This window comes from Hesperophylax consimilis, chromosome 7 (genome assembly GCF_061612785.1).
Source record: "Hesperophylax consimilis isolate HC1 chromosome 7, BYU_Hcon_1.0, whole genome shotgun sequence".
In the NCBI taxonomy this organism is placed as follows: domain Eukaryota; kingdom Metazoa; phylum Arthropoda; class Insecta; order Trichoptera; family Limnephilidae; genus Hesperophylax; species Hesperophylax consimilis.
This window is the reverse complement of record NC_142842.1, coordinates 4,752,964-4,777,944: the sequence shown is the minus strand read 5'-3', so window position 1 is coordinate 4,777,944 and position 24,981 is coordinate 4,752,964. Positions and strand designations below refer to the sequence as shown.

The 24,981-nt window shown below is 35.3% G+C and overlaps 2 protein-coding genes and 1 long non-coding RNA gene across 6 annotated transcripts in view; 2 read left to right on the top strand and 1 right to left on the bottom strand.

Moving 5' to 3' along the window:
- Tmep (Transmembrane endosomal protein) overlaps nt 1–12,319 on the top strand; it is a 50,286-nt gene extending 37,967 nt beyond the window's left edge. For 3 of the 4 annotated variants that reach the window (XM_089633153.1, XM_089633152.1, XM_089633154.1), the window contains exons 6-8: nt 107–345; nt 545–629; nt 8,763–12,319. In XM_089633153.1, the coding sequence (XP_089489279.1) occupies nt 107–345; nt 545–629; nt 8,763–8,899 (461 nt within the window). In that variant the 3' untranslated portion in view covers nt 8,900–12,319. Of the gene's footprint in view, nt 1–106; nt 346–544; nt 630–3,297; nt 7,533–8,762 lie in introns of those variants that run through there. The other variant, XM_089633155.1, reaches the window with a different exon arrangement.
- LOC149422200 (uncharacterized) overlaps nt 1–12,319 on the top strand; it is a 44,229-nt gene extending 31,910 nt beyond the window's left edge. Inside the window, exon 2 of the long non-coding RNA XR_016302392.1 lies at nt 9,263–12,319. This is a non-coding gene — a long non-coding RNA (uncharacterized LOC149422200). The remainder of the gene's footprint in view (nt 1–9,262) is intronic.
- A 2,084-nt stretch (nt 12,320–14,403) lies between these two features.
- Nucleotides 14,404–24,627, bottom strand: l(3)72Dn (UTP4 small subunit processome component l(3)72Dn). Its single transcript, XM_089633652.1, has 12 exons — nt 24,413–24,627; nt 23,250–23,629; nt 21,823–21,970; nt 21,388–21,624; nt 20,595–20,747; nt 18,625–18,973; nt 17,833–18,019; nt 17,177–17,409; nt 16,591–16,782; nt 15,326–15,421; nt 15,091–15,232; nt 14,404–14,981 (listed from the first exon to the last, which is right to left on the bottom strand). The coding sequence occupies exons 1-11, from the start codon at nt 24,511–24,513 to the stop codon at nt 15,113–15,115; spliced, it is 2,196 nt and encodes a 731-aa protein (XP_089489778.1). The 5' UTR covers nt 24,514–24,627; the 3' UTR covers nt 14,404–14,981; nt 15,091–15,112.
- Between the last annotated feature and the right edge of the window lie 354 nt (nt 24,628–24,981).

Here is a 24,981-nt window from a genome sequence, read left to right as displayed (position 1 = left end):
TAAGAAACCAATCACTAATAGCTTTGCAAAGACAGTCCACATAACAATTACAATTTGTGCCCTTTAATTAGGGACAGTATGTTTAAAAAAACATTTAAATATACAGGTGTGGCCCTGGCCGTGCTGGAGAAGGCAGAGGTGATCTCGCCGCTGTTTGACGAGAACGGCGTGCCCACCACGGCGGGAACCGTATCGGCCGGCTACCAGAATTTCCTCATCTGCATAGAAATGCTGGCGGCCGCCATCGCGCTGCGCTATGCCTTCCCGCACCAGGTGTATGCGCGCGGCCTACACTCCGACACGCACCGCTCCGTCACCATGCAGTCCATCTCCAGCAGTCTGAAGGTTAGTCCTCCATCAATATCCAGGCAGTTAAATCACCCTCAAAATTTAGACTTTTCCACAACAAAACACAACAGTGACATAACATAACATTGAAGAAAGCTGAAAACAAACAAACCTAACCTATTCTTTTGTCATGTTCTGTTTTGTTACCCGCTGTGTCATATGTTTTTACCAATAATTTGTTGCACTGTGATTCCAGGAGACAATGAACCCTAAGGATATCATGACGGATGCTATCCACAACTTCCATCCGCAGTACCAGCAGTACACTCAGTACAGCTCCGGTAAGACCTCCACTCCGTACTTTTCGTTTACCTCCTAGCTGCTCATTGTCTTGATGTGCATGCTTCACGCCAACCTCCATTTATTCATCTATGTGGTATCAAAATCATCTCTCTTGCAAATGCAAATTAAAGGTTATCGCACACGTATCTCCCCGGCACCAAATCAGCATTGCCTAAGCAATGTACACTAATCAGCAGAGTAATGGTTCGCCTCATTTCACTAGCTTGTCGCTAGGTGAGGCGGTGCAGATCCGATGCCCATCAAAATGGAACATATACATTTGCAAACCGAAACGCGAACAGAGCCACGAATTACGGGAAAGGAACGAAGCAACTGTAAGCTGCGTTTCGCGCCATTTGCTTCGTTCCTTTCCCATAAGTTGAGGTTCAGTTCGGCGAATGGATACGTAGCATAATATGTGTGCGATAACCTTACAGTTGCTTACTTTTATATTTGAAGGATCGTTTCGACAGCAAGCCCTCAGTAAACTATAGACATGTGATTGTATCGTAGAATAGGGCAATTATAATAGCTTTGCACTATGTTAAAACACATTATCTAAAATTTCGAAATGTATTTAAATTATCTTACGCTACGAAGCATTTATTTTAACTTGACTACGTCGTAAATTTAAAATAATACATTTTAAAATGTTATCACCTCGAAATTCTAGAAAGAAATCATTAAAAAAAATTAACGGTTGATGAGACATAAAATAATAAGGAAATAGATTCTCGTTAATACGTGTGTAGTCATATTTTCTTGAAAACTAATGTTTGACATGTTTTATTACCCTTTTAATCAGCCTTAGACACTTCAACACTTAGAAAAAAATCTAGCATCTTTTTTTAGTTTTGACAGTAATTTTTGTTTTTGTTTATACGAGTACCACACAGGAGTCCCAACTGCTCCTGAAACTATAGCATCCCCAATTGGGGTATGATGTGAGCATAGAATAAAGAATAACACAAGAAGTGCTTTATGGGCGTGTTTCGTGATCCAAATATTAGCCTAATTTGGGCCTGTACAACTAAAATGTTTCACCATGATTACGAAATTCAAATGGGATGGCGGTATTCAATTTTGGGCAAGTGTAAGAAAGACCGCATGCAAAATGGTCTAGATCCAAAAGTTACTAAGTCAGTAGCACATTTGTTTCTATTCAAATTTATATGGAAGGCACTTCTATTTTTCTTCTTTATTCTATGGTTGTGAGATCTGTGGCTGGCTATTCAGATTTGATCACATAAAGCCATTTCAAGCAACATTTAAATTTTAAATTGTGGTCTTTCACCAGGGCGATACCAAACGCATCCACAACTCATAACTGTGTAGCTTATGATGATACAAACTCAAAATAATGTTGACCTAGAAATTCCAGACAGAAAAAATTTCATGATGCCGCCAGAGTTTAGATAGTACCTAATGTTTTAAATATTCATAATTATGGTAAAAATTTAAATCTTGGAATGTTAGATATATATATTTTTAAAAATTTTATTTAGTATAACTAGAAATATCCGTAGTCACTTTACTGTTGAATGTTCACACCCTGTCATGCCAATCTGCAAGTTTTCATTTTGCTTTTTAGTAATGTATAAATACTCTACGCATAAAAAAAAAAAAAGCATCCTTTATTTTTGTTTATTATTTTGTATGTTGTTGTTATTGTTTTTACATAAATATCCATCTAGCGGCACTGATAGTAAAAAAAAAAATGCTGGAAGATAACGTGCAAAGTCCGTATAAGTATAATATATATACTAGAATAATATTTGCACTGTATGAGAGTCACATTGTTATCTTTGATAGGGAACACAAAATCAATACCAACGTGAGATTATTAAACACACCACTATATATTCAACTGTCACAGGCACAGAGCACACCCAAATACTCGTACTTAATATTTACAATCATGAGTAATTTCACAATTTTTACGAAAAAAAAACGGCATCTTTTACTCGTCATTTTGTTAGATACACATTTTGCACGTCATTGCACAAGAAATATTTCCGCTTGCAATGATGGTAGTAGCAGATATTAAAATATTGTTACTAGATAATGTTAAAAATTATTGCATTTGTTCAATTTTAGTTGTACTTCACACAGGAGACCCTCAGAGTAAAATAATTTCCCTCAAGGCCTTGTCATCTTTAGGCATGCTGGAGGGTCTTTTTGATTAATTCTTTACTTTATAATAAAGGCCCTGAAGGAAATTATTTTCATTTGGGCGTCCTGTGTTTTTCTTCTTTTTTTTTTTTCATTAACTCCACACGGGGAGACCCTGAGGAACATAATTTCCTTCAGGGCCTATGTCGTCTTTGGGTATGCTGTGTAGAGGGTCTTTTTGATGAGAGGAAGGAGCGAACATTGATCTTGAAAAGATCCACAGTCGAACTCAAGAACGAGTTGTGTGTAACAAATGTTGGGTGTGCGTTTGTTGTGTTTGAGTGACGCTAGTTCCTCGTAACATCTTACATTGAAATACCAATAGAACAAGGACAGTATGCCTATGCTATAAAGATTGCAATCCGTGTATTACGATAGAGAAATCTATCAAATGCTATAATGATATGCCTTTTATTAGATGGATATTTATTTAAAGATGAATTGATGTTGTTCTGTAAATTAGTGGAGTGTTGTTATTTTGCCTGTTGTTTACAGACGTGACCACAAATCTGCCGTACGAAAAGCTTTAAACATCAGAGATTGCGAGGCGCTTGCCACTCACTAAGCATCCAGCCAACATATTATTCCTTTAGACACTAAACCAAGCATATTTGATCATCATTATACATTACTTGACGGTGGATGGATCCACCCGTGTCTTATCCAACTCGCATCTGCCATTTGAATGATTTCAATAGGTCCCGCATGTATTTCGTAGCTTTAAGAAAATATGATAGTGTTATATTATTGCCTCTTGACTTTGTTGAAATCATAGAATACAGAAGAACACAAGAAATGCCATTTGGGTATGTTTCGTGATTCTTTGCTTAAGAATCAAAATGTACTAAGTGAGTGGCAACATTGGTTTCCATCAAAATCTTTTATTTTTTTTATGTGAACACCGCACAGTAAAATTCCCAACAGCTTCCAAACGTCTGGAGCCAGTGAGACTATGGCATCCCCAATTGGGGTATGTGAGGCTGAAGGCAGTGGGGGGGGAGGAGATGGGGAAGAGGAAGGTTGGGAAGTACCTGGCCATTCATATCTGGTCATCAAACACTACTAAAGAATTTCAAGCAATGTTTCACTTCTAGTATTCTTCTGTATTCTATGGTGGAAATCAATTTAAATTTTGGGGGGAGCTTTTTACTTGCGCTATTGCCGCCGTTGATATATCAGTAGTTGACAGAATACCAAAGTATTATAATTATTGTCCATTATCTGAAGATAAATAATTCTGAATCATACAACTTTATCTCTGCATGACTTGTGTTTATAAAATAAGAAAACTGTATGTTTATCTTTGGTAGACATTATTTTATGAATGAACTACTCAGAATGTGAACAGTCAAATCTCATTTAAAGTCAAAAGATTTAATTTTAATTACTTTTCAATTCAAGATACAAATTACATTAACAAACTGTAGCGATTACCTGCCGTAAATTATCGGAGAATGTTGGAATGCGAAGAGTGCTGGGCTGACGGCCATGAGGCCAGTAACAGTTCTGCTTGGTGTTGCTAACATTCAGAGAATAATGTGGCTAGTGGATAAAACAATCATTTACAGTAGGTACTTGTTACAAAACAATTAAATGGTTAATTAATTAATGTACCCTACTTAAAAAGCCTAACCTCTCTCCGCAATTTTATGTGTGTATTGAAACTGAGAGGTTATTTTTTTATCATAAGTTATTGTCAATTTGTAAAAATATTGTAATTTATTTAAAATATTTAGAAATTTGGCTTTTATAAAGTAATACATTGGCACACAAAGTAAACTATTACAGGGACATGCATACCATAAGAGCGGTGATGAGCAATACGCATCCCGCAAGCCCATTTCTTACGGCCCGCGAGCCTTTTCGCGAGGCCCACTGTTTTAACAAAAAATTCTGTTCTGTTTTGTAAAAGCCTTCATTTTCATTTATGAATCCGCCGCTCAAGTTTTTTTTTACATTTTCTTAAAAGACAGGATAATTCATTTTAATTGTAGAAAAATTTTCAACTTCGCAGCACAGCAGCTTACTTTTTGTTTGGTTCTATCTACGTTTAATGCATTTTAAAGATTGACCTTTAATAAAATTTCAAAAGTTTTGTTAAATAAATTTTCTGCTTTCTGAATGATAAAAATCAATAGAGTTAATTTTAACCTAGGTGATAAAAAAAATTCGTGTGCAGCGCATTCAATGATTATTTTATAAAAAAATGAAGGTTTTAGAAAATATAAATAGGTTTATGACACCACTGACTGCAAAGTTAACCATGTCAAGCTGTGTGCACCCTACCCCCTGCGATTAAAAAGGTTGCTCATCACTGCTATAGAGGCTTTAAAGCGGCGCATGCTGCAAGGAAAAACTCCCATGAGAGTTCTTTCTCAATACATATTCGAATAACTTATTATTATTGGCAATATCTACATATTTTAAATAGCCTTGTGATTTTAAAACAATCTCCTCACATTTCTCCATTTATAAATGCAGTTTTGGGATAGTAAATATGTATGTAGTTTTATTAATTGTGGTATTCTGTCATTATAATATATTAATAATTTAGTAGTGGAGTTTATAGCATGAGTACTGCCATTTTATTTGAATGGATTCAAGCCATAGAGGTTTGTAGTACACTTTTGGCTTTAAAATGCCAAGTGTGGCATTTGTCAAGTGCCTTCGAGGTTGAACATTGTGAAACGAGCGAGGTGTAATGTGATATGATTTTTCTTATTTATTTCCTCTTAAAAGTTGTTATAATTGAGGAGCTGGATGCAATAACTAGTTTTCAAACTGTTCAGCTCCATGTATATAAAGCCTATAGAAGTAATATTTACACAGCAGATAAAGAAGAGGTTGGAAATAGCAAAAAGGCGATGGGAGCATGAACAGCTTATGCATGTTAAAGTTGTGAATCAAGCTCCTCAATTTAAGTTTCAAATTATTTTTATTTCACTCTGTGTTTTGTACATTTAAAAATTTAAATTTTACCAAATCTTTTACTTAATCTGGATATAATTTTCTTTTGAAGAAATATAATAACATGCAGTTGGCTTCTGTTTCAAATTATTTTACTTTAATTATTCTTAAATGCCCTAATTAATACTATTATTAAAACGGAAGCTATGAAAACCTAAGGTTTGACTGTGTAACAGATATTAAGGAATCGATGGAATGCTTAAGATTAATAATTTAGTTTAGGCATAGTAGATTTAATTTTTACACCTAAGTTGATGATGTTATATACTAGCTTTGTTAACAAATAATAAGTGACTTTCCTTTGGTAAGTTGACTAAAATTAAAACCTTTATAATATGTACTTTAATTGTTTTGATTTGCCAAAAAAATATTTTCTATTTAATAATCTCTATGAAAATTGTATTTTTTGGCTAAATCAAAGTAAAATTGCTTAAGTTTATTTTCTTTAATGTGTTTGATTGCACTAGAAATAGCTTTTTTACGTTAGTTTTAATCGGAATGACTTAATCAATGCGAATGACAAAAATCTTTCTTAGCTTTATGGAGTTTATTGTCATCTAATGCAGAATATTTACAAGCATGGTGTGCAATATTTCATTTGGATATATGATTGGGCTATTGATTGAACAGATGTACTCTTGCCTCGCACTCTGTCAACAAGGTTCAACTCCATCTTCAAAACGTTTGGCTTCAAGTATTTAAAAATAAAATTATTTCATTTGCAATCTGTCTTTAATATTGGTTGAAAAACCTTTTCCTGCTAATTTTTAGTACAAAATAAAGTTGAATTCCAATTTAGAATCATATCCAATTTTAAAAGTGAAATGTGCATTTTTAGTGATAGTTTATGTTAGTACTAGTTGCCCATCTAATTCCTCAATAAATTACTAGATATAAGTCTTACTATACAAACACACAAGGGATTGTAAAAAGTATATCAGTCGGTGAATTGAAACAACCATTTTGCTGAGCTTATAATAATTTATTTTTTAAATGTGAAGAATATAAATTTTAATTGTAAATAATATTATTATTAATTCATAATAGGTAAATAATTTTGTTTATCAATACACACAGTAATTTCGTTTGTTAACCCGTTGCCCCACGGGTCGGTAAGCAATAGACACAAACCGTGTGCTGCAAGCCCCCGCGCAGAAAATTAAGTTTGCTTATAGTATAGTGGAACTTTACTGCACAAGCATTATTCTAATTTTTACAGCATTTGGTTTATATCGACCCGTGGGACGACCGGCTTTCTCTTACAAAATAATTTAATTCTCTTTTATTTGTTCTAAAATTTTATTTTTTTTTCAATTTTCATATAAGTTGAATTCCTTTGGTTCTTATCCCAAATGCAGTTTATTTAAATACTTTAAATGTTTGTTTGTATGTGTTTTATTTTTATAGCATGTAACGTCTTGCATAACTTAATCTCAAAACTCCTATTTAGGTTAGTACATAAAAAAATAACACCATTCATTATTATTTTTGAAAACGAATATCGCTATATGATTGCAGAAAGTTGCATGAAAGAAAATAAAATCATTATAAATTCTTTGTCTTTTTGATGGGGCAAGTAGATCCTAAAAGAAGAAGAAAAGGATTATTTTTCACCTATTTTATTTACATTAGAACAGATCAACTACAATCCTATACAAATAAAAACAAAATTTATATTAAGTTTTTCGGAATAACTTTATTGAGTAAAACCTCAAATTGTAATATTTAAATATTGAAGACAATATTAGTGATTTTTAAACGAAAATCTGAAACAGAAAAATCAGAAAAGGAAACGGTCACATCTGGGACTCGAACCCAGGACCCGCAAGTTTTTTTTTCAAGGGTCCTGGGTTCGAGTCCCAGATGTGACCGTTTCCTTTTCTGATTTTTCTGTTTCAGATTTTCGTTTAAAAATCACAAAATTTATAGTTGTTCGACTTTATTTAGGATTTGTCTGCAATCATTTGATGAAATATTAATTTAGTATTCCCATCTAACTGTGCTCTTAAGAGACCATGGAAATTATTATAAAAATAAATTTATGACTTGCTTCAAAAGTGCTTAATTTTGGTTGTGTACTTAATGGCTTTCATTCCTGCATTAAGTGCTTGTGTTTTATTTTCAGTATTATTATTTGTTTCTTCCGTTATTCCAAGTATTGCACGATTGTTTGCATCCGTTCCATTAAGATTATTAGGTGGTAAGTATTCTTGGAAAAAAAACACAGCTTATTTACAGACAGAAAAATGCGAAAGGTGAAGAAAAAAATTACTGACCTTTTATTGGTTGTCGAACATACATTTTTTTCATATTTAAGAATGAACCAGAGACAAAGCTATGGAAAAATTAAATGACTGGCAGCAAAAAATTACCCAGTTTTTTTTAAATTGTCGACATGTAAATGTAGCCAATTACTAAATTTAAACTTTCTTTTTCTTTAGCTATGATTTTATTATTTCATGTTAAATTAACCAAAACATAATATCTAGAACTCAATTTGATTTTGGACACTGTAAACAATTTCTGAAAAGACAAATTCCAACTTGTCAATGATAATATTTTAATGAAATGTTGTATCTGTTAGGTTAAATAAATTAATATATAAATGATGGAAATTAAATGTATGTTTTGAACTTAAATTTTTGTTTTTATTTGCTTTAATTATTATAGCTTATGCATATTATACATAATATAAAAGCTGGCTGCATATTGCGGATTTTTCGACCTCAAATTAATGTTACGTTCATGTTAAGTGGGTAAGTAACATGCGCATGTTCATTTTACCATTCGTATTGTGATAATAATGTGGCATGAACTTTATCATTGCAAATTTTTGCATGACTCATAAAAAGGAGTGGTATTTAATTTCACCCGTATTCCAGAATTGTGCAAATAATCAACCACTGGTCTTGTCAAACAAAGTGCAGAACTTACCCTACACCAGAATGAATTAAACAAGTTAAATATAGGATGTATGTTATTGTTGAATACAGGCAACAGCAAGCAGGGCAAGGGGGGGGAGGAGGGATCCATCCACGCCCCCCGGCCCACCCAGCAACGGGTGGCGACCATTTCGACTAATTACCACGAAAAGACCATGCTGCTCAGCTCTGACGATGAGTTCCAGTAGAGACCGATGCAACCTTGGGTTCCTTTACTCTTAACCTCACACATCCTGCCAAAACATTGTTTTCTATGTTAAATATACCATTTTAGTAGGTACTGCAAAAATGGTCAAGTACAATAGTTGACGCACCATTTTTTTTTTATTGCAACACTGAAAAAAGCAGTAAAAAATAGATTACAACCATAGAATAAAGAATAACACAAGATGTGCCTTGTGGGTGTGTTTCGTGGTCTCAATTTGGGCCTATATTTCCATGCATAACTGTATTTCACCATGATTACGAAATTCAAAAATGGAATGGCGATATACAATTTCGGGCTAGTGCAAGAGAGACAGACCGCATGCTAAATGATCAAGAACCGAAAGGTACTAAGTCAGTGGCACATTTGTTTCCATTCAAATTTGTATAGAGGGCACTTCTAGTTTTCTTCTTTATTCTATGATTACAATAGCTCAAATGTCAAAGTTTTGCAGACAGAATGTTTTCTGTGAAACATTTGTTACACCCGCTGGCATCGCTAAACAATGTCCAAATTAACATTCAAATTTCTAACATTGCCCTTGTCTTTCTAACTGAATTGCTCTGGTGATCAAAAGAAAAAAAAAACTCCCATTAGACTACATATTACTAAAGTAATATTCTGTCAACGACTGAAAATCTAATGTCTATACTTAACATGTTAATGTTTGGAGTGCTAAAGAGAGGTTCATGAAACTCGGCAGATTTAACATGAAAATGAGTGATTATTGAATGTATTAAAAAATGAAACTTAATCAAAATTTTGCTTATATCTCTTGAAGAAAACATTGCTTTCGTTGCATTCTATTTATTTTTAAGTATACATATAAAATCTTAAGCTAAGAACTTAACATACATAGGTATTTGTTAAATTTAAAAGTGTCGCGATTAAGGGAAGTTTTCAAAAGGAAAAACAAACTTAACTACCTTGTGAAATTAATGCTTAAAGTTTTTCGAAAGTCACTAGTCGTAATAACTCAGTTGATAGTGCAGTCACTTGGAAAATGCCTGTTTTTGTAAACTTTTGAAGACAATTTCTAAGCACATTTCTCAACTAACAAAAAGATTAGTTAAAAATTAACTTGGGTTTTCCCGTTAATCGTGGCATATTATATTCGGCGTTTGTGTGGTAAATGTACATTATTTATGTTTGAGTTTTTAAGAGAATAGAGAGAATGATACGATCAGAAGTGCAATGTTTTATGTAGCTAGTTAAAAGAGAAAGTTGTTTTAATTTCATGAAATATGTTTTGTTTGTTATTTACTGTTAAAAATAATTATTTATACTTAGGTTTATGTTTTGTTTAAAATTTTTCAGATCACACTTAAAGGTGCTTTTTTTTTACATGTTTTTAACGCCTTTTTCTGTGGAACAATGAATTATTCAATTGATCTCGCCAATTTTAGAAGAGATTTGCATTGAATTACTGGTTATATTGAATGTGGAGAGTGTACAACCATTTATTGCAAGCCTTTGTCTTTTTCCACATTGTTTACAAGACAACTAAATAGTGCATTTCTACACCCAATGGCATTGCATAATTAAACATGCACCAATCATTCCTAGTTTAAAAGAATGCTCCGCTTTCTATATGGAAAGCAAATAAAATCAAAATGTATTCAATATGCGCTTTTAAAATAGGTACTGTAGGATACCAACTAATTATTATTAACTAACTTCAAAATACTATGAAAATAAAATGTGCAATGCCATTTTCTTTTTGTTGCGTACAACTATATATTTTGATAGTTACTAGTTAGAAATAAATAATTTATTAAATGTTTATTAAAGACATAATTTTAATAGCATACCAATAATCTAAAAATTCTGCCTTTGTGTATAAAAAAAGATAGAAAATTTACAAAATCCACCCAAAACATCAAGAGAATATATAAAATAAATATTTTATGTTAGTCAGTTAAACAACATACAGATTAAATTATTTAAGTATATTTTGTTGGGTACAAACAATTAACTTTAATAATAATTATCTATAATATTGATATGTTTGTAAAAGTTATATTTTTGTATATATTATTATTCCTTATTTATTGTAATCTATTGTAAACTAAACTAGGACGATGTATAGAAATACTTAACATTAACAGCTTTCAACTGAATAATATTATTATAATGTAATGATTAATTCCAGGCAACCATAATTTCAGGCCTAGTGGGACTAATTGGGCGAATTTGCTTGTTTTGTTGGATATTGAGTTGGATTTAGTTGAAAGCTGTTAAATTATCCCTAATAAATATTTAATTATTATTATTGTTCATTCCTGATAGTGTAATGTTACAATAACAGTCTTCAGATATATAATATATAGGAAAAGGATGTAAAATGGAGCTGGGTGAAGAATTTACTGGATTAAGTAAATTTAACTGACTGAGACGGTAAAACAATATGATTCGACTAGTAAATTGTAGCGACCATCGAGGTCCAGATACGAGGATGAAATTTGAAAAGATGTTTGGAGCTTAACTAACATCATGCAAAAACAAGAAATCTTATTCAAATATTAACCTTTTAATGAAGCATGTCAATATTATAATTTTTTGATCTCTGAAAGGAAACACTAAAGAAGAATATATGCATCGCGTTTGGGGGTCACTGCACTCCGAAATGTGTAAAAAAACACTGCAGACATGTTGTTGAGATGAAAAACATATTCAAAGACAATGAGATTTATTTTAATCATAAAACTCTTAACCCCATTTTCTTTCAATATTGCCTGATGTATTTTCTAAAATTCTTGTAAATATATTATAATAAATGTATAGCTTATAATCCCCTGTTTAAACTTCCATAAAATGTAGAAAATATTACTAAAACAGAGTTTTATGGTTAAAACAAAATCTCATTTTAGTAATGATTTGTGCAATCGTTATATACTTGTGTTAAGACGAGAATAAAAATAATATCTTTGATGCTTAGTTTAAAAAGGGAATTATAATTTGGCTTGATAGAATAACTTAAATTAATAATTATGAAGATTGAAGCACTAATCCATACATCGGCACTTTCCTTGATGAGAATTGCGGCATTCATACAGTTTTTGCACCATGTGCATATTGTCAATTTCATCTAAATCGTGTTTAGAAATAAAAACATAAATTTTCAATTAGCGAAAAGAATACTTTAACGACTCGGTTGACTTGTATTTACGACTCGGTTGACTTTGTGTTTACGACTCGGTTGACTTGTGTTTTGTTTGAAATGTGTTTGTCTAACGTAGAGATTCTTTTTATTGCGTAGTTGAAATGTGTGAAGGGAAAATATATTCAAAAAACCATTTTATTTATTTATTGATGAATTAATCATTATAAACATAATATTGATAATAAATCAGTTGGAAATGTATTATGCTACTAATTTTTTAATAAAAGAAATGAAAACAGATTGCTTGTTTCGTATTTAAAAGTCATCTGCGTCTTTTGTCAGTTTGATTTTAAATTAATTTTATTTTATAACATTATTATTTAATTTATAATTTAATATAATTTTACATAAGGAAAAAGGCTCCAGTGGAAAGGTTTTTCAATTACAGTGAAACACTTCGGCCGGGAAAGGTAGTTCTACCCGTTCGGTCGATTGATGCTTAATGGCGGGAAGGGTAGTTCTACCTTTTGCGCTGGCCGCATTTCATTGGCAGACAAGATGGAATTATTCAATATTTTTATATGAATATTATATATATAGTAATCTATTTGTAAAGGTCCCAACTATATGTACATAATTATATATAAACATACATAATTATGGAATCGTAATGCAAGTCTTCTTTTTATATTTATTTTCGTGCCTTTCATTTGCATCGGTATTTCAACAAAATTATAGCATATTATTTGTTATTGAAATAATTCAATTCCCGGAATGAGGGTTTTTATGACCGTGAAATCCGATTTGAATCTCTATCTCTGTTCCGCCCCACTCAACTCCTATGTGCAAGTGAGCGAGAGATGTCGGGCGTATTTAAAGAAAGCAGGTATGGGCAAATAAGGTTAGGCGGACCGTAATAAACATATTACAAAGTTAATTGAGTTGCATTTCAAATAATATTCGATTTTCGTTTAGTAATTTTATAGCTTGGGTATGCTGAGTTAGGTAGAAATTTTAATAAAATATTTGAATTATTTTTGAAGATATGGCAATTTAAAACAAATTAAAGAAATTCACGCGGGATCTTTATTTTCGCCAGGAGACAGCATAGCGCCAGCGCAAAAAATACCCTCCAGAAAAGTGTTAAGAAGAGACCAGACCAGACAAAAAACTTCTTAAGCGGGATTCAAATTTGGAAATTTTTGGAAACGAAGATTTATTTCCAATATTGTACAGATTTAGATACCTCGGCAGTATTCTCACGGAGACTCTTGACCCAGATGTAGAGGTTAGGTGCAGAATTGAAGCAGCAAGAACTGCGTTCATTAAAATGAAATCCCTCTTCTGCAATGATAATATCAGCTTAAAACTAAGGCAGAGAATGCTAAAATGTTATGTCTTGTTGTATGGATGTGAAACATGGACCTTGAAAGTAAATACCATGAACAGGTTAGAGGCTTTTGAAATGTGGCTTCACCGGAGAATACTCAAAGTCCCATGGACCGACATGATCACCAACACAGAAATTCTCAGGCGGGCTAGAGCAGAGACAGAACTGCTTAGATTAATAAAAATCAGGAAAATTTCATATCTGGGTCATGTACTTCGAGGGGAGAAGTATCACTTGCTACAGTTAATATTGAAAGGCAAGATAGAGGGTCGCAGAGGGCCTGGTAGGAGACAAATGTCTTGGCTGCGAAATATACGAGAGTGGAGCGGCATTAGAAGTGTGGAGGAGCTATTCCGGGCAGCGCAAGACAAAGAGACATTTTCTAGAGTGATCGCCAACGTCGGGGGCACCTGATACGGCACATGAAGAAGAAGAAGATTGTACACATAGTTATTAGTATTAATCACAGCAAACACAAAAATATCGATCAGCCACTGTTTAACTCGCGTAATCTGAACTCAAAATTGCAGACGGACCCTTTGGTTTGATAGGGGTGTACATTTTAATTATTAACCGGTCAGCAACGTAAGCAGATATACACGATAAAATAACGATAGCAGTCAAGTACAATAAGCGTGTTTACACGTCAACGCGTGTGTTTCCACAAAAATCGTCATAACTCCGTTATTCTTCTAGTGACATCCCTAAAACAAAAAGTAGAATATTCGTATTGAATGAAGCTTCACATCTCTATTCAAAGTTATCCATAGAAACCCGTAAAAAGACCTACTCAGTGGAAGCAAATTTTACCCGCCAAATCGTAAAACGACGCCAAGAAAGCCGTTTGACGTGCCGACCCGCCTCGCAAGTTTAATTATTTTTTTAAAAATATATTTTGTATGAAATGGTCAAAAAGTGAAGTAACAGAATTGTTTATTGTACATTTGTACGATGAAATAAGTGTTTTTTTTTTACATTATCCGTGATTTTAGTATCGTTTTTACATAAAACATTACAGGTGAGTCATTTTTACAATTTTTTCATGTTTCCATTCTAAATTTAAATATTTACAAATGTTAATATTTATTTATGATACAACAATTTGAAAGCCTATTTTGTAACCTTTCTAAAACAGTTTTTACTATTCGGCTCCGTTCAGTAATGTTTCATTTATAGAGCTTTGATTGTGAGGCGGTAATAACACAACGTTTTCGTGAAATTGACATTTCGATAAAGACATTTTAGCTTCAAGTTCGCGAAAAGTCGGAGGGGTTAACTTCTATATTTGAATATAAAGGCTTGGTGTTTTATTTTATTTTGAACACCGTTTAGTTCATATTTCTAACTATGGCGGTAAGGGAGACAACGATTTCTATTAGACCATGAGTGTTGACTCTACGGGTACAAAACCGAACAAATTAGCTTGAGGACTTGATTATTCCCCTCGTGTAATTATTATAGTAGACATATATGGGGGAGAAAATTAAAAATTTTAAAAATCTTCCATTTTGTAAAATAAAATATTTTATTTTTTAAGTGTCATTTGTCTTCTTATATAATTTACAACAGCATCTGAAAAAAACAAACATAAGTTAATTCCTCAGGTGCAATTAGGTGATGAAATAGTAAAAGTTGTGACTTGTTAAATAATCCATTTTTAAAAATGAAAATTGAAACTCGCCTTGCAAAAGTAAACAGATTAATCACATGGCTCCAAATCGGTTCTTGATAAATGCTGCGGGAAGTTTCTCTATGAGGGAATCTGGTTCCACAATCACTAACGCTGCTTCATCTTCACTTATCCATTTCGCAGCTACCATATGCTAGAAAATTAAAAAATATATATTGCATTAGTTCACTCGTCAAGATTTGGAAGACAGAAAATTGTTTTGGCAGAGTATAACTATAAATAATACCTTCTGTTTTTTTAATGTGAGGACTAGTTTTGATTCCTTTGGGGAATTTTGTAACCGGGACTTCTTAGTTGCCACAGCATCTCGCTCTTCTATTTCCTGTAAAAAAAAATTGTATGTGTAAATATTTGGGCCATTTTGAGGGACCGAAAAAACAAAACTTCTTTCAAACAAACATGAAAACTTCTTATGTGGGAACTGAATAAGTGGGTTTCACTATACATATGAGGTTTTCCTTTACGGAAAGTTTTTTTTACGGTTCCTTGAAAACCTTATAAGAGAGTTTTTCACTATATATTATGTATTCTGCCGCGGTAAGTAAAAATACAGTATCTCCCTAGCGAGTCTCATTGGAGATAGCAGTATTATTATACTAAGTAGCGACTCATAGCCTCATTGGGAGTTCAATCGGAGATTTAAAAGGGGAGGAAAAAAACCCTATTATCTATATGAAAAAATCCTATGTTGGTTTTTTACATAATATAATCTAAAGGAATTAAGACACCTGGCAACAAGATACGTTTCGGTGCGATTCATTAAAATGTCTGGATGCTAAAGAATATAATGTCACAGGTTACAAAAAATTATTTTAAAGTCACAATTTACGAAATGTAAAAAAGTAACATCTTCAGTAATTAATTAATTTATTATTTTAATAACAACTTAAACACAATAATCAGAGAAAAAAAAAATCTGTCGATTTTTGCAAAATACTATTCTGCACAAATTTGGTATTACGTATTGAAAAATCTCATAGTCACTACCAGTGGCGGCTTGTGACTTTTGGGAGTAATAAAGTGCTAATATTAAAAAATGGCATTATTGATGTTGTTGTTGTGGAAAACGATTTTTTGTACGAAGATTTTCAGGAAATTGGTGCAGTGCACTGCCAAACTGAAATTACCTGAAAATCTTCATACAAAAAATCGAAATTCCGAAAAAAAATTAAAATAACCTTTCAGGCTACAACATCAATAAAACAATTTTATTTATTATTAGCACTCTAGTACACCAGTTTGAAGGTCTACTGCTCTAGCGCCACTAGTACGTTTTGTATGCACCTAACAAATATTATAAGTTCCCATGTGCTGATTTTCATAATGCACATATGGGATTTGGAATTCATTTTGGACTCACTCTTCGGCAATACGAGTATCTTTTCAGATGGGTGCATTTTTCTAACACGGAATTTGAATGATGCGCAGTTTAAAGGGTGGTAATACTTATGATGATATTCTTATATGATATTTAATAAATGAAATAATTACCGCATCTTTGTTGATGACGTATAGGCCGCAGTCGTCGCTGAGAAGGATGAAGTTGGGCTTGGTAGGGTGGAACTGGATGGAGGTAACGGGAAACAGACGGGAGGTCCAGCGCTGACCCAGGCCCAACTCCTCGTTGTGAAGACGCGCACTGAACTCGGTGAATCTGGTCTCATTCAGGCTGTACTCTACCACCTGCAAGAAGAAGAGGTTCAGGATTAGGATCAAGCGACAATTAATACTGAGTTCATTGTGAACTCCATTTTATTAGGATGGTGGAATAATAGTCGATAGATTTTAATTAAAACAATGTATTATCTGGGATGACAAGTGATAATGAAAAGAGACCGGACAACCATGCATATACCTTTAGCTGTCTCGCTCTCATGCTATCTCTCTCATACAAGACTTGTACATCCATTACACTTCTAACAGAGAATGCAACAGTAATATTGGCATTGTCAGTTCATCTGATTTTCGTATAAATCACTAAAATAACAATACAAACGGTTAGTGGCCGAATGGATAAGTAAATTGCATTGTGCTCCAACCCAGGTATTGTGGGTTCAATTTTATTTGATTGACCTACCCTTTGATCAGAATAAGCCACAACGAGGTTGCTAGACTTGGCGTCCAGGGCCAGAGCGGTGGGCGGACAGGTGAGCCGGGGCAGACGTGCCACCAGGACGGGCGGCGGAGAGTCATCCCCGAGTTTCACCTTCCACACTCCGATGTTGCTGGCCGCGTCGGCCATCACCAGGTGGTAATGCTTGGACTGTGCCTCCGACGTGTACAGGTGAAGGAGCTTTCTGTCTTTTAATACTGGAAATAATATTTTGTTTATAATAATAGTGTTACCGCAATATGCTACATTGATGCGAAGTTATGAATATGTACTACATTTTCTTAGTATTTAAAAAACACAATCTTTCCCACTGTGCAGTACGTTTTGACATAATGTTTTAGTGAAAGTTCTTGGATCACATGTGTGACATCTGAGTAAGGGGATAACCGCTGATGTATTACATATGCGACAGCAACCCAGTTCTAGTTATGAAATGAACTATGAATAGGTAAGGCATTTCGCTTTGTGAACATGGGCCCGATCTGAAGTATAAAGAGCCCCATACGATTTTAAACCAGATAACATCAGTTAGTTAGTTAACATCACAATTAATAGTTGTCCTTCTCTCATAAGTAGATCATTCTTGAAATAAATTAAAGGAAAATTATGAAACAAAATACCTTTAGCATTATCGACGGTATGCCCCACGATGACAGCCCCGTCCGACTGTATGTGGAGTATCCTGACGCTGCAGTCGGCCGAGGACACGATGAGTGAGCGGGAGTCGGGGCTGAAGGCCATGCGATGGCAGGGGACGCACTCTGTTGGCAGTGGGAGCACCTTGCTAAGTGTGGGACTCTCCTCGTCCTGAATCCATAAGGAATGATGATTAATACATACTTATTTTTAAAAGAAATAACACTTTGAACAATAAATCTTAACACCAAGAAAGCAGCTCCAAATCTAGCCAAAGTTTTTTGCATTTCCGAAATTCTTCAGATTTTTTTTCTTTCTCTATAAAACCATCCATACGTTTGGCGAAAAAAAAAAATAATCAAAACACAACACATTCTCAATGTTGTCACCACGCCAGAAATGTCAAAATCGTCGCCAAACTCTGCACTTTCAATTCAACATTTTTCGATTCTCAGAAGACACCTAAGCAGAAGAACCTAACCTAACCTAACCTAACCTAACCTAACCTAACCTAACCTAACCTAACCTAACCTAACCTAACCTAACCTAACCTAACCTAACCTAACCTAACCTAACCTAACCTAACCTAACCTAACCTAACCCAACCACTACCATTTCGGGACCTGCTAATCTAGAGAAATGAACAAATAACACAATGAAAAAAAATCACATTTTAAGCCTAAACTTTTTGTTCATCCTACATTATACATTATTAGAATAAATGAATCTGTACCAAGTACAGAAGATGAGAAGCAAAATAGCATACAAAAACTCACCGAAGTAAATTTGAAGATCCTAAAGTGCGCCTTCGTCGAGTACGCGATCCACCGGGCGTTGGGAGCAAGGGCGCAGCAGACCAGCGGCGAGGACGAGGGCGTGGCGAGTCTCAGCAACAGCCGGGCGCCGTCTGCCAGCCGCAGTCTCTTGGGCCTCCCCTTGCCATTGGTGCGGGGATCCCCCCCATCCAGGTAGGTCTCCTTCTCGCCATTGCCGTGGCCGTTGGCGATGATGGGGTGGATTCCGTTCTCCACGATGGCATCTTCATCAGCCATGTAGGCCGAGTTGTGGCCCTGCTTATTAGATAATGCGGAGCCCAGACGCCAGATCTCGATGCTGTGTGAATATCTGTAGGAAGAAATGGAAACTCAATAAGATATACTCAATTGAAGTGTTCTGAATAGGTCAAAGAATTTTTTTATTTTTTTATTTATTGTTTTTATGTTTAATTCGTAGAACTCCATTTAATTTATTTTTTTTAAATTTAATTAAAATCAAATTTAATAATTCCCAAGACTGCTGACAGTGCATCGAGTACAAAAGATAAAATTATTTTAGTTCAACTTGGTCTAAACTCGTCAGTGGTAGTAGTAGTGGGATAAGTTATTTTTTTGTATATATTAGGCGTAAATTTTGATCATCAAATTTAGTATTTTAATTCAGTTGACAAATAAATACACTCTACATAATCGAGGTGTTGTCATTTCTCTATGCCTCGGAAGGACTGACGCAGTAGTTAGCCGGCTAGTCAGCGTAATTCTTACATATATATACAGGGTGCGGCAGAGAGGACGGACGTTTTTGAGATGGGTAGTACTCTCCCCCTCCGTCTACGAGAGAGGTGGGGGGGGGTGCCGCTTGACTCGTTAGTTCCTAGCATTGTTTTACCAGTTGTCGTCATGGAGCCGTGGACGGTGGAGCACCGCGTTTTCGCCTATGATTGTTTCGTCCGAAATAATGAGTCAGTCACCGTCGTACTGCGTGAGTTTCGTCGCCACTTCAACATTCATCGGAATAGAGCTGTTCCCTATCGAAACACCATCCTTCGTTGGGTTGAATCACTTCCGCAAGCGTGGTGAACTGATCAACAGAAGACCAAGAGGAGCTCCGGAAGAGGGCTAGAGTATACGAGAACAAGCCCCGAACTCTGGACGAATTGAAGGACGCAATTCGCGTGGAAGTCGCCCAAGTTGAGAGAGCGATGTTGGAGAGAGTCTACGCGAACTTCCAAGAACGCCTCCAGCACTGCATCAACGATTTCGGCCACCACATGCCTGATGTGATTTTCCACACTTGACTGTCTCAAATGCTATTTCCTTTTTGAGTAAAAAATAACTATTTTATGATTTTTTTAAAACCGTCCGTCCTCTCTGCCACACCCTGTATATAGTCAGACTCCTACAGTCCTGTAATTTATCCATTATATTGTTTTTAAATAGTCACAATTTTTATTATGTACCGTGAACTAATTATAAACTAAATTTATAAAATATGTTGACCCTTTACCACCGTTGCAGGACTCTCCCTTAATGTCAACATGCAGTTTTCGAAGATTTTCAACACAGTAAAATGATTGCACCGCCGTGTTTGACACTACAATGACATAATGACAAATTTCTAATGTTCCGATCGTTTTTAAAGAGTACCGTTAATTCAAACCAAGCATTTAGCTACGAAATATGGTTTTTTATGTTCACATTTTGAAACACGATCGATGGAGCAAAATATTTAGTACAAAAACTGCGTGCTTTAAACAATTAATGAGGTAAAACGATACATAGAGGAAAGAACGATGCAATCTATTAATGCGAGTTTTGTATGAAATTAATTTAGGCAGGATAAAATGTACGACAAATGCGTAAAAACGATTATTCATTGGGCATCGATCTTTTTCTTTTGCAAAGATAAACTGCATTCAAAAGGTGTTATGTATTATAGATTAGCCAAAGTACTGGCAATACCAACTGACCTTAAGCACAGAAGTCTGCCTTGTTCGCTGTAGCTGATGGCGTGATGCGGCTGAGGGGGGTACTTGACCAGCAGTTTGGGCGGGAAGCTGGACATGGCGAGGTATCCGTCCACTCCTCCGGAGAACAGCTTGTTATCTTGTAGTACGAGAGCCCTGAACATACAAACAAACACTATCATCGAGTGGCGAACAAACACTAACTTCTAGAAATGGTGCACAGGTTTCGGTCTGGATCAAAACAAAAGGTACACGTGGAGGTGGTTGATATTTTTAACTGCACGGAATGTAGATACAAGATGGCTATAATATCATATCTCTACAATAAATATTAATGTAAAAATTTACTAGACTGTTACATGTTTTTACTGTTTGTTGAGCAAATCATTTATTCCTGTATTGTTGTAATACAAGGAGTATTAATTTAAATTTAAATCGATTTAAAATTGCCTAATACTGCTGTATTGCTGTAATACAGGAGTAAACGATTCCTCCTTGGTGCAAACTGCTAGCGGAGCGGACATATTTACACTGTAATAGTACAGAAAGCAAATGACGCGATTGGGATCAAATTTAGCACAAGTGACTGCAATTGTGCCAACTCTAAGCATGTATGCGCAGAAGACAGTATAACAACCTTGTATGTGTGTTATGGCGAAAGAGTAGATAATTTTTGACTTGCACTCATATCCTAATAATATAAAAAGCCTATTTGAGCATACACAAATAAATCATTTCTTATTCAAAGAATTTCCGGGTTTGTTTCGGCTAGTTGAGTGAGTTGTATAGGTAGTACCTGACATCATGCGTGTGAATATTCCTCTGGATGCTTTTGACCCACTTCTCCACGGTGCCTGAGTCTCCCTTCTGTTTCATGCGCACCTTGGCGTAGCTCACGATGACGGGGTCCACCCCCGCGCAGTACAGAGACTTCTCATCTTCTGACAGACAGATGGACAGCACGTCGCACTTGTGGGTCGCGCTTGATTCCAGCTGCTCGCCCATGCGGCCGTCCCAGAAAGTCAAGCGCCCTCTAGAATGACAATTTATAATTGTGTTTTTTTAAACTTGCATTAATTTTCCTGGAACCACCTTGGTGTTGTCATTTAAAACCTTTCAAACGATCGCACCGCCATCAATTTTTGTCATACTGAAAGTGTCATTGGCAGAGTAAATCATGTGTATTAAATAAAAACAACGGATGATTCAACTGTGAAGACATTTGCCATACCTTGAGTCTCCAGATATGATGGTGAGATCGGAGGTAACAGCCAAACACCAGACAATAGTCTCCTTATTGCGTTCTGCTCGACCCGTCCCCATTCGGTGAAGGGCCTGGCCATTGCTCACATTCCATATCCTAATCGTCTCTATTGAACCTGGAAAAAAAAACAATAATTCTTGTATTTTTTCCCCTTCAATTTTGAAAAGTTGTCTACAAAAAAAAGTCAGTAAAAAATAATCCACTCAAGATTATGTAGGCTGATTTAAATAGTGGCAGCTGAATACCAAATAAATTTTAAATACCAAAAACCTTTTTTAACTACCAAAAATCCGCAAAAATAAACTAATGAAAATCTGGTAATCTTTTAGGATCACTGGCCACGCTAAGGGGGTATTTCACTATCTCTGATTATGTTCTGACTAAGCACTAATCCGCGAATTAGTCATTTTTTCGTTTTCACTATATCTGAATAACGCTAACGCTCGGGTTAAAGTTCGATTTGACTAATCAGTGCTCGAACCTCACGTTAGGCGGTATTCCTCGAATCAAAGATGGCGTCAAAACATTCCGAGTTTGATAGCGGAGAAGTGAGTCGAATTTTGTTGAATGAATTTGAATGCTTGTATGATCCATCCTGAATTATTTGATTGTGTTCAAAATAAGAAACAATGTATTAATTCGACACGAATCTATCTAAAATGACCTGATAATCAACATAACATAACCAAAAAAATGCACACTTCGCGGTGTGCGGACTGTGACGCATGACAGCCGTGGCAGTAGATGGAGAAACTGCAAACATTTTGCGATGTTGCCAGACTATTTCGAGTGTTATCTATCCGGAAGCTCGGCAACAATGGTGAAACGGTCGCCGTTGAATAACGAAGTTATTCTGATCTTTAAAGCCAGCCAACGGATAGCTAGTCAGATATTTAGCCCGACATAGTGAAATACCCCCTTAATATAATTTTTTTTGTCGAATAACTCTTTCATTCAACTTAATTACTAAAATACAACCATTTACATCTGGGGAAATGAGAAATACTGAATTAAAGTTCCATTTTTTGATCAAAGATTCAAAATTTCAAGCGATTTGACCATTTGTTTGTTTGATTATTGAGCGTTGCCAGCGTTCCTAAGGACGGGTTGTTTCAAATAATTTGATCAAGTTCTGTTGGGCCGATTGTTTCACGGCACTTGGATAATAACAACTTGGATAGGATTTTCACAGAACTTGAATATTAACTTTGAAATTTGATGGATTCTTCAAATGTTGTAAAAACAACCCGTCCTAAAAGTTTACCAAAGATCTTTACACTTTCGTTCTTTATTTGAAAGTGGCTTTGCCATTTTATGTGAGGGCAGGTACCTAATAAAAAAAATAAATTCAGAACTAAAGGGGTGTTAAATTATTGATATACAATGTATTGTACCTGTTACTAACACTTCTCCACTAGGATCAAACTTGCAGCACAATATTCTGCCCTCCTGTTTATCAAATATCCTCTCAAAGTTCATAACCTCTCCCTCCAAGGAGTAAAGATTCAAATATCCCTGTTCTGTGCCGACTGCCATCTTGTTGGAGGTGCCGGTAACATCTATGCACCAAGCCGCTTGTCCCGTCACCAATACAGACTGCTTGGGGTTTAAAGTATGCAGATCCCATTCTACAACTGCCCCACTGAGGCCAGTCGAGAAAAGTCTTTGGTCTACCCAACACATCGCTTCCACTGATCCGGATGGAGTACCGGGAATAACATGGGTCATATAAGGGATGCCGCATAAGTTCCACAGTTCTATCGATGCATCGTTTCTGTAAAAGAAGCCATAGCTCGATTGAAAATATTTGTATTACTAAATAAAAGTGTTGATAAATTCACAAATTAATCTTATTGCGAATTCATGGATATCGTCCTTGGGGATGCTGTGAGGAGGGTCTTTTTGAGGAGAGAGAGAGAGAGAGGAAGGAAAAAAGTCTTGAAGAGACACATGTTGCACGAAGGAGGAAACTCAGAGGCCAGCAAATCGTTCCACAGTCAAGCTGTCAACCTTGTACAAATGTTGGGGGCGTTTTTCCCGACTATGCACCGGTGTCGGAGAGTTCAATGGCGATAGTTCCTCGGAGCATCTTCCATTGAAATAACGGTACAATAAGGACAGCATTACCAGCTGACTCTACAGATTGCAAACCGTTTGCTAAGATATGAGAATATATCAAAAGGACCGCCGTATCTACAGTCAATGGTTTTTTTCAGGTATTTTGAGGCTCCAGACCGGAGGTAGCTGCCAAATTCAACAGTGGAGCGCCCTTGCGATTTGTACAGGGTCATCAGTTGTGTACTATTAGTATCTGCGGGCCCTGTACATAGCTTCTAAGAGGCTAACTTGAGCCCCTGTGTCCGAGCTGGTCACTTATCATTTCAATCCCTTTTTAACGTAATCAGACATGATTGGGTCTTTGAAACATTGAATTCAACTAGGTTATTCTTACCCCAAGAGGAAACCCTCTCGAGGTAATAATCTATTCTATGCTTCAAAGCCCGGAATATAAAGCATAATATTGAGTAGAGTCTTAAGGTATCTAGAAAAAAATTACCTAGAAACTGCAAGTGTATTAGTTTTGCGATCTAAAACCATACAGTGTATGGCTTTAGGCTCAAAATTGAAGAACCTTATATTATGCAATTTACACGTCATTTTGAAACACTTTTAGAATTCAATAGCATTTATAAACACGCCACAAATAAAGAAATACATAAGTTATTGCAGGTTATATTCAAATACAATAAACACAGGCAACATGCGCTCCGCGACATGTGTCAAAAGCAGAGTTGCCTATGCATACGTTCTAAAATACCCACATGTTCAAAATCGCGAAATTGGGGAGAACAAAATAACAATTCCCCACTAACTAACTAACCATCACGCCGTTTCCGCAGTTCTTGCCTCATTCACATTCATACATCGTCACATACATACTCTTTATTCTGATAAATCTTCGGCGTCCCCGACTTCTGCTACCATTCGCATCATATATTCTCCTTAAACTCCTTTACTCCTCTACATGCCCAAACCATCTAAGCGTCCCTTTCTTAATCTTAATCATTACTCCTACATCAGCCTTACACTCTTTGCGGTTCTCCACATTTCTCACACGATTATACA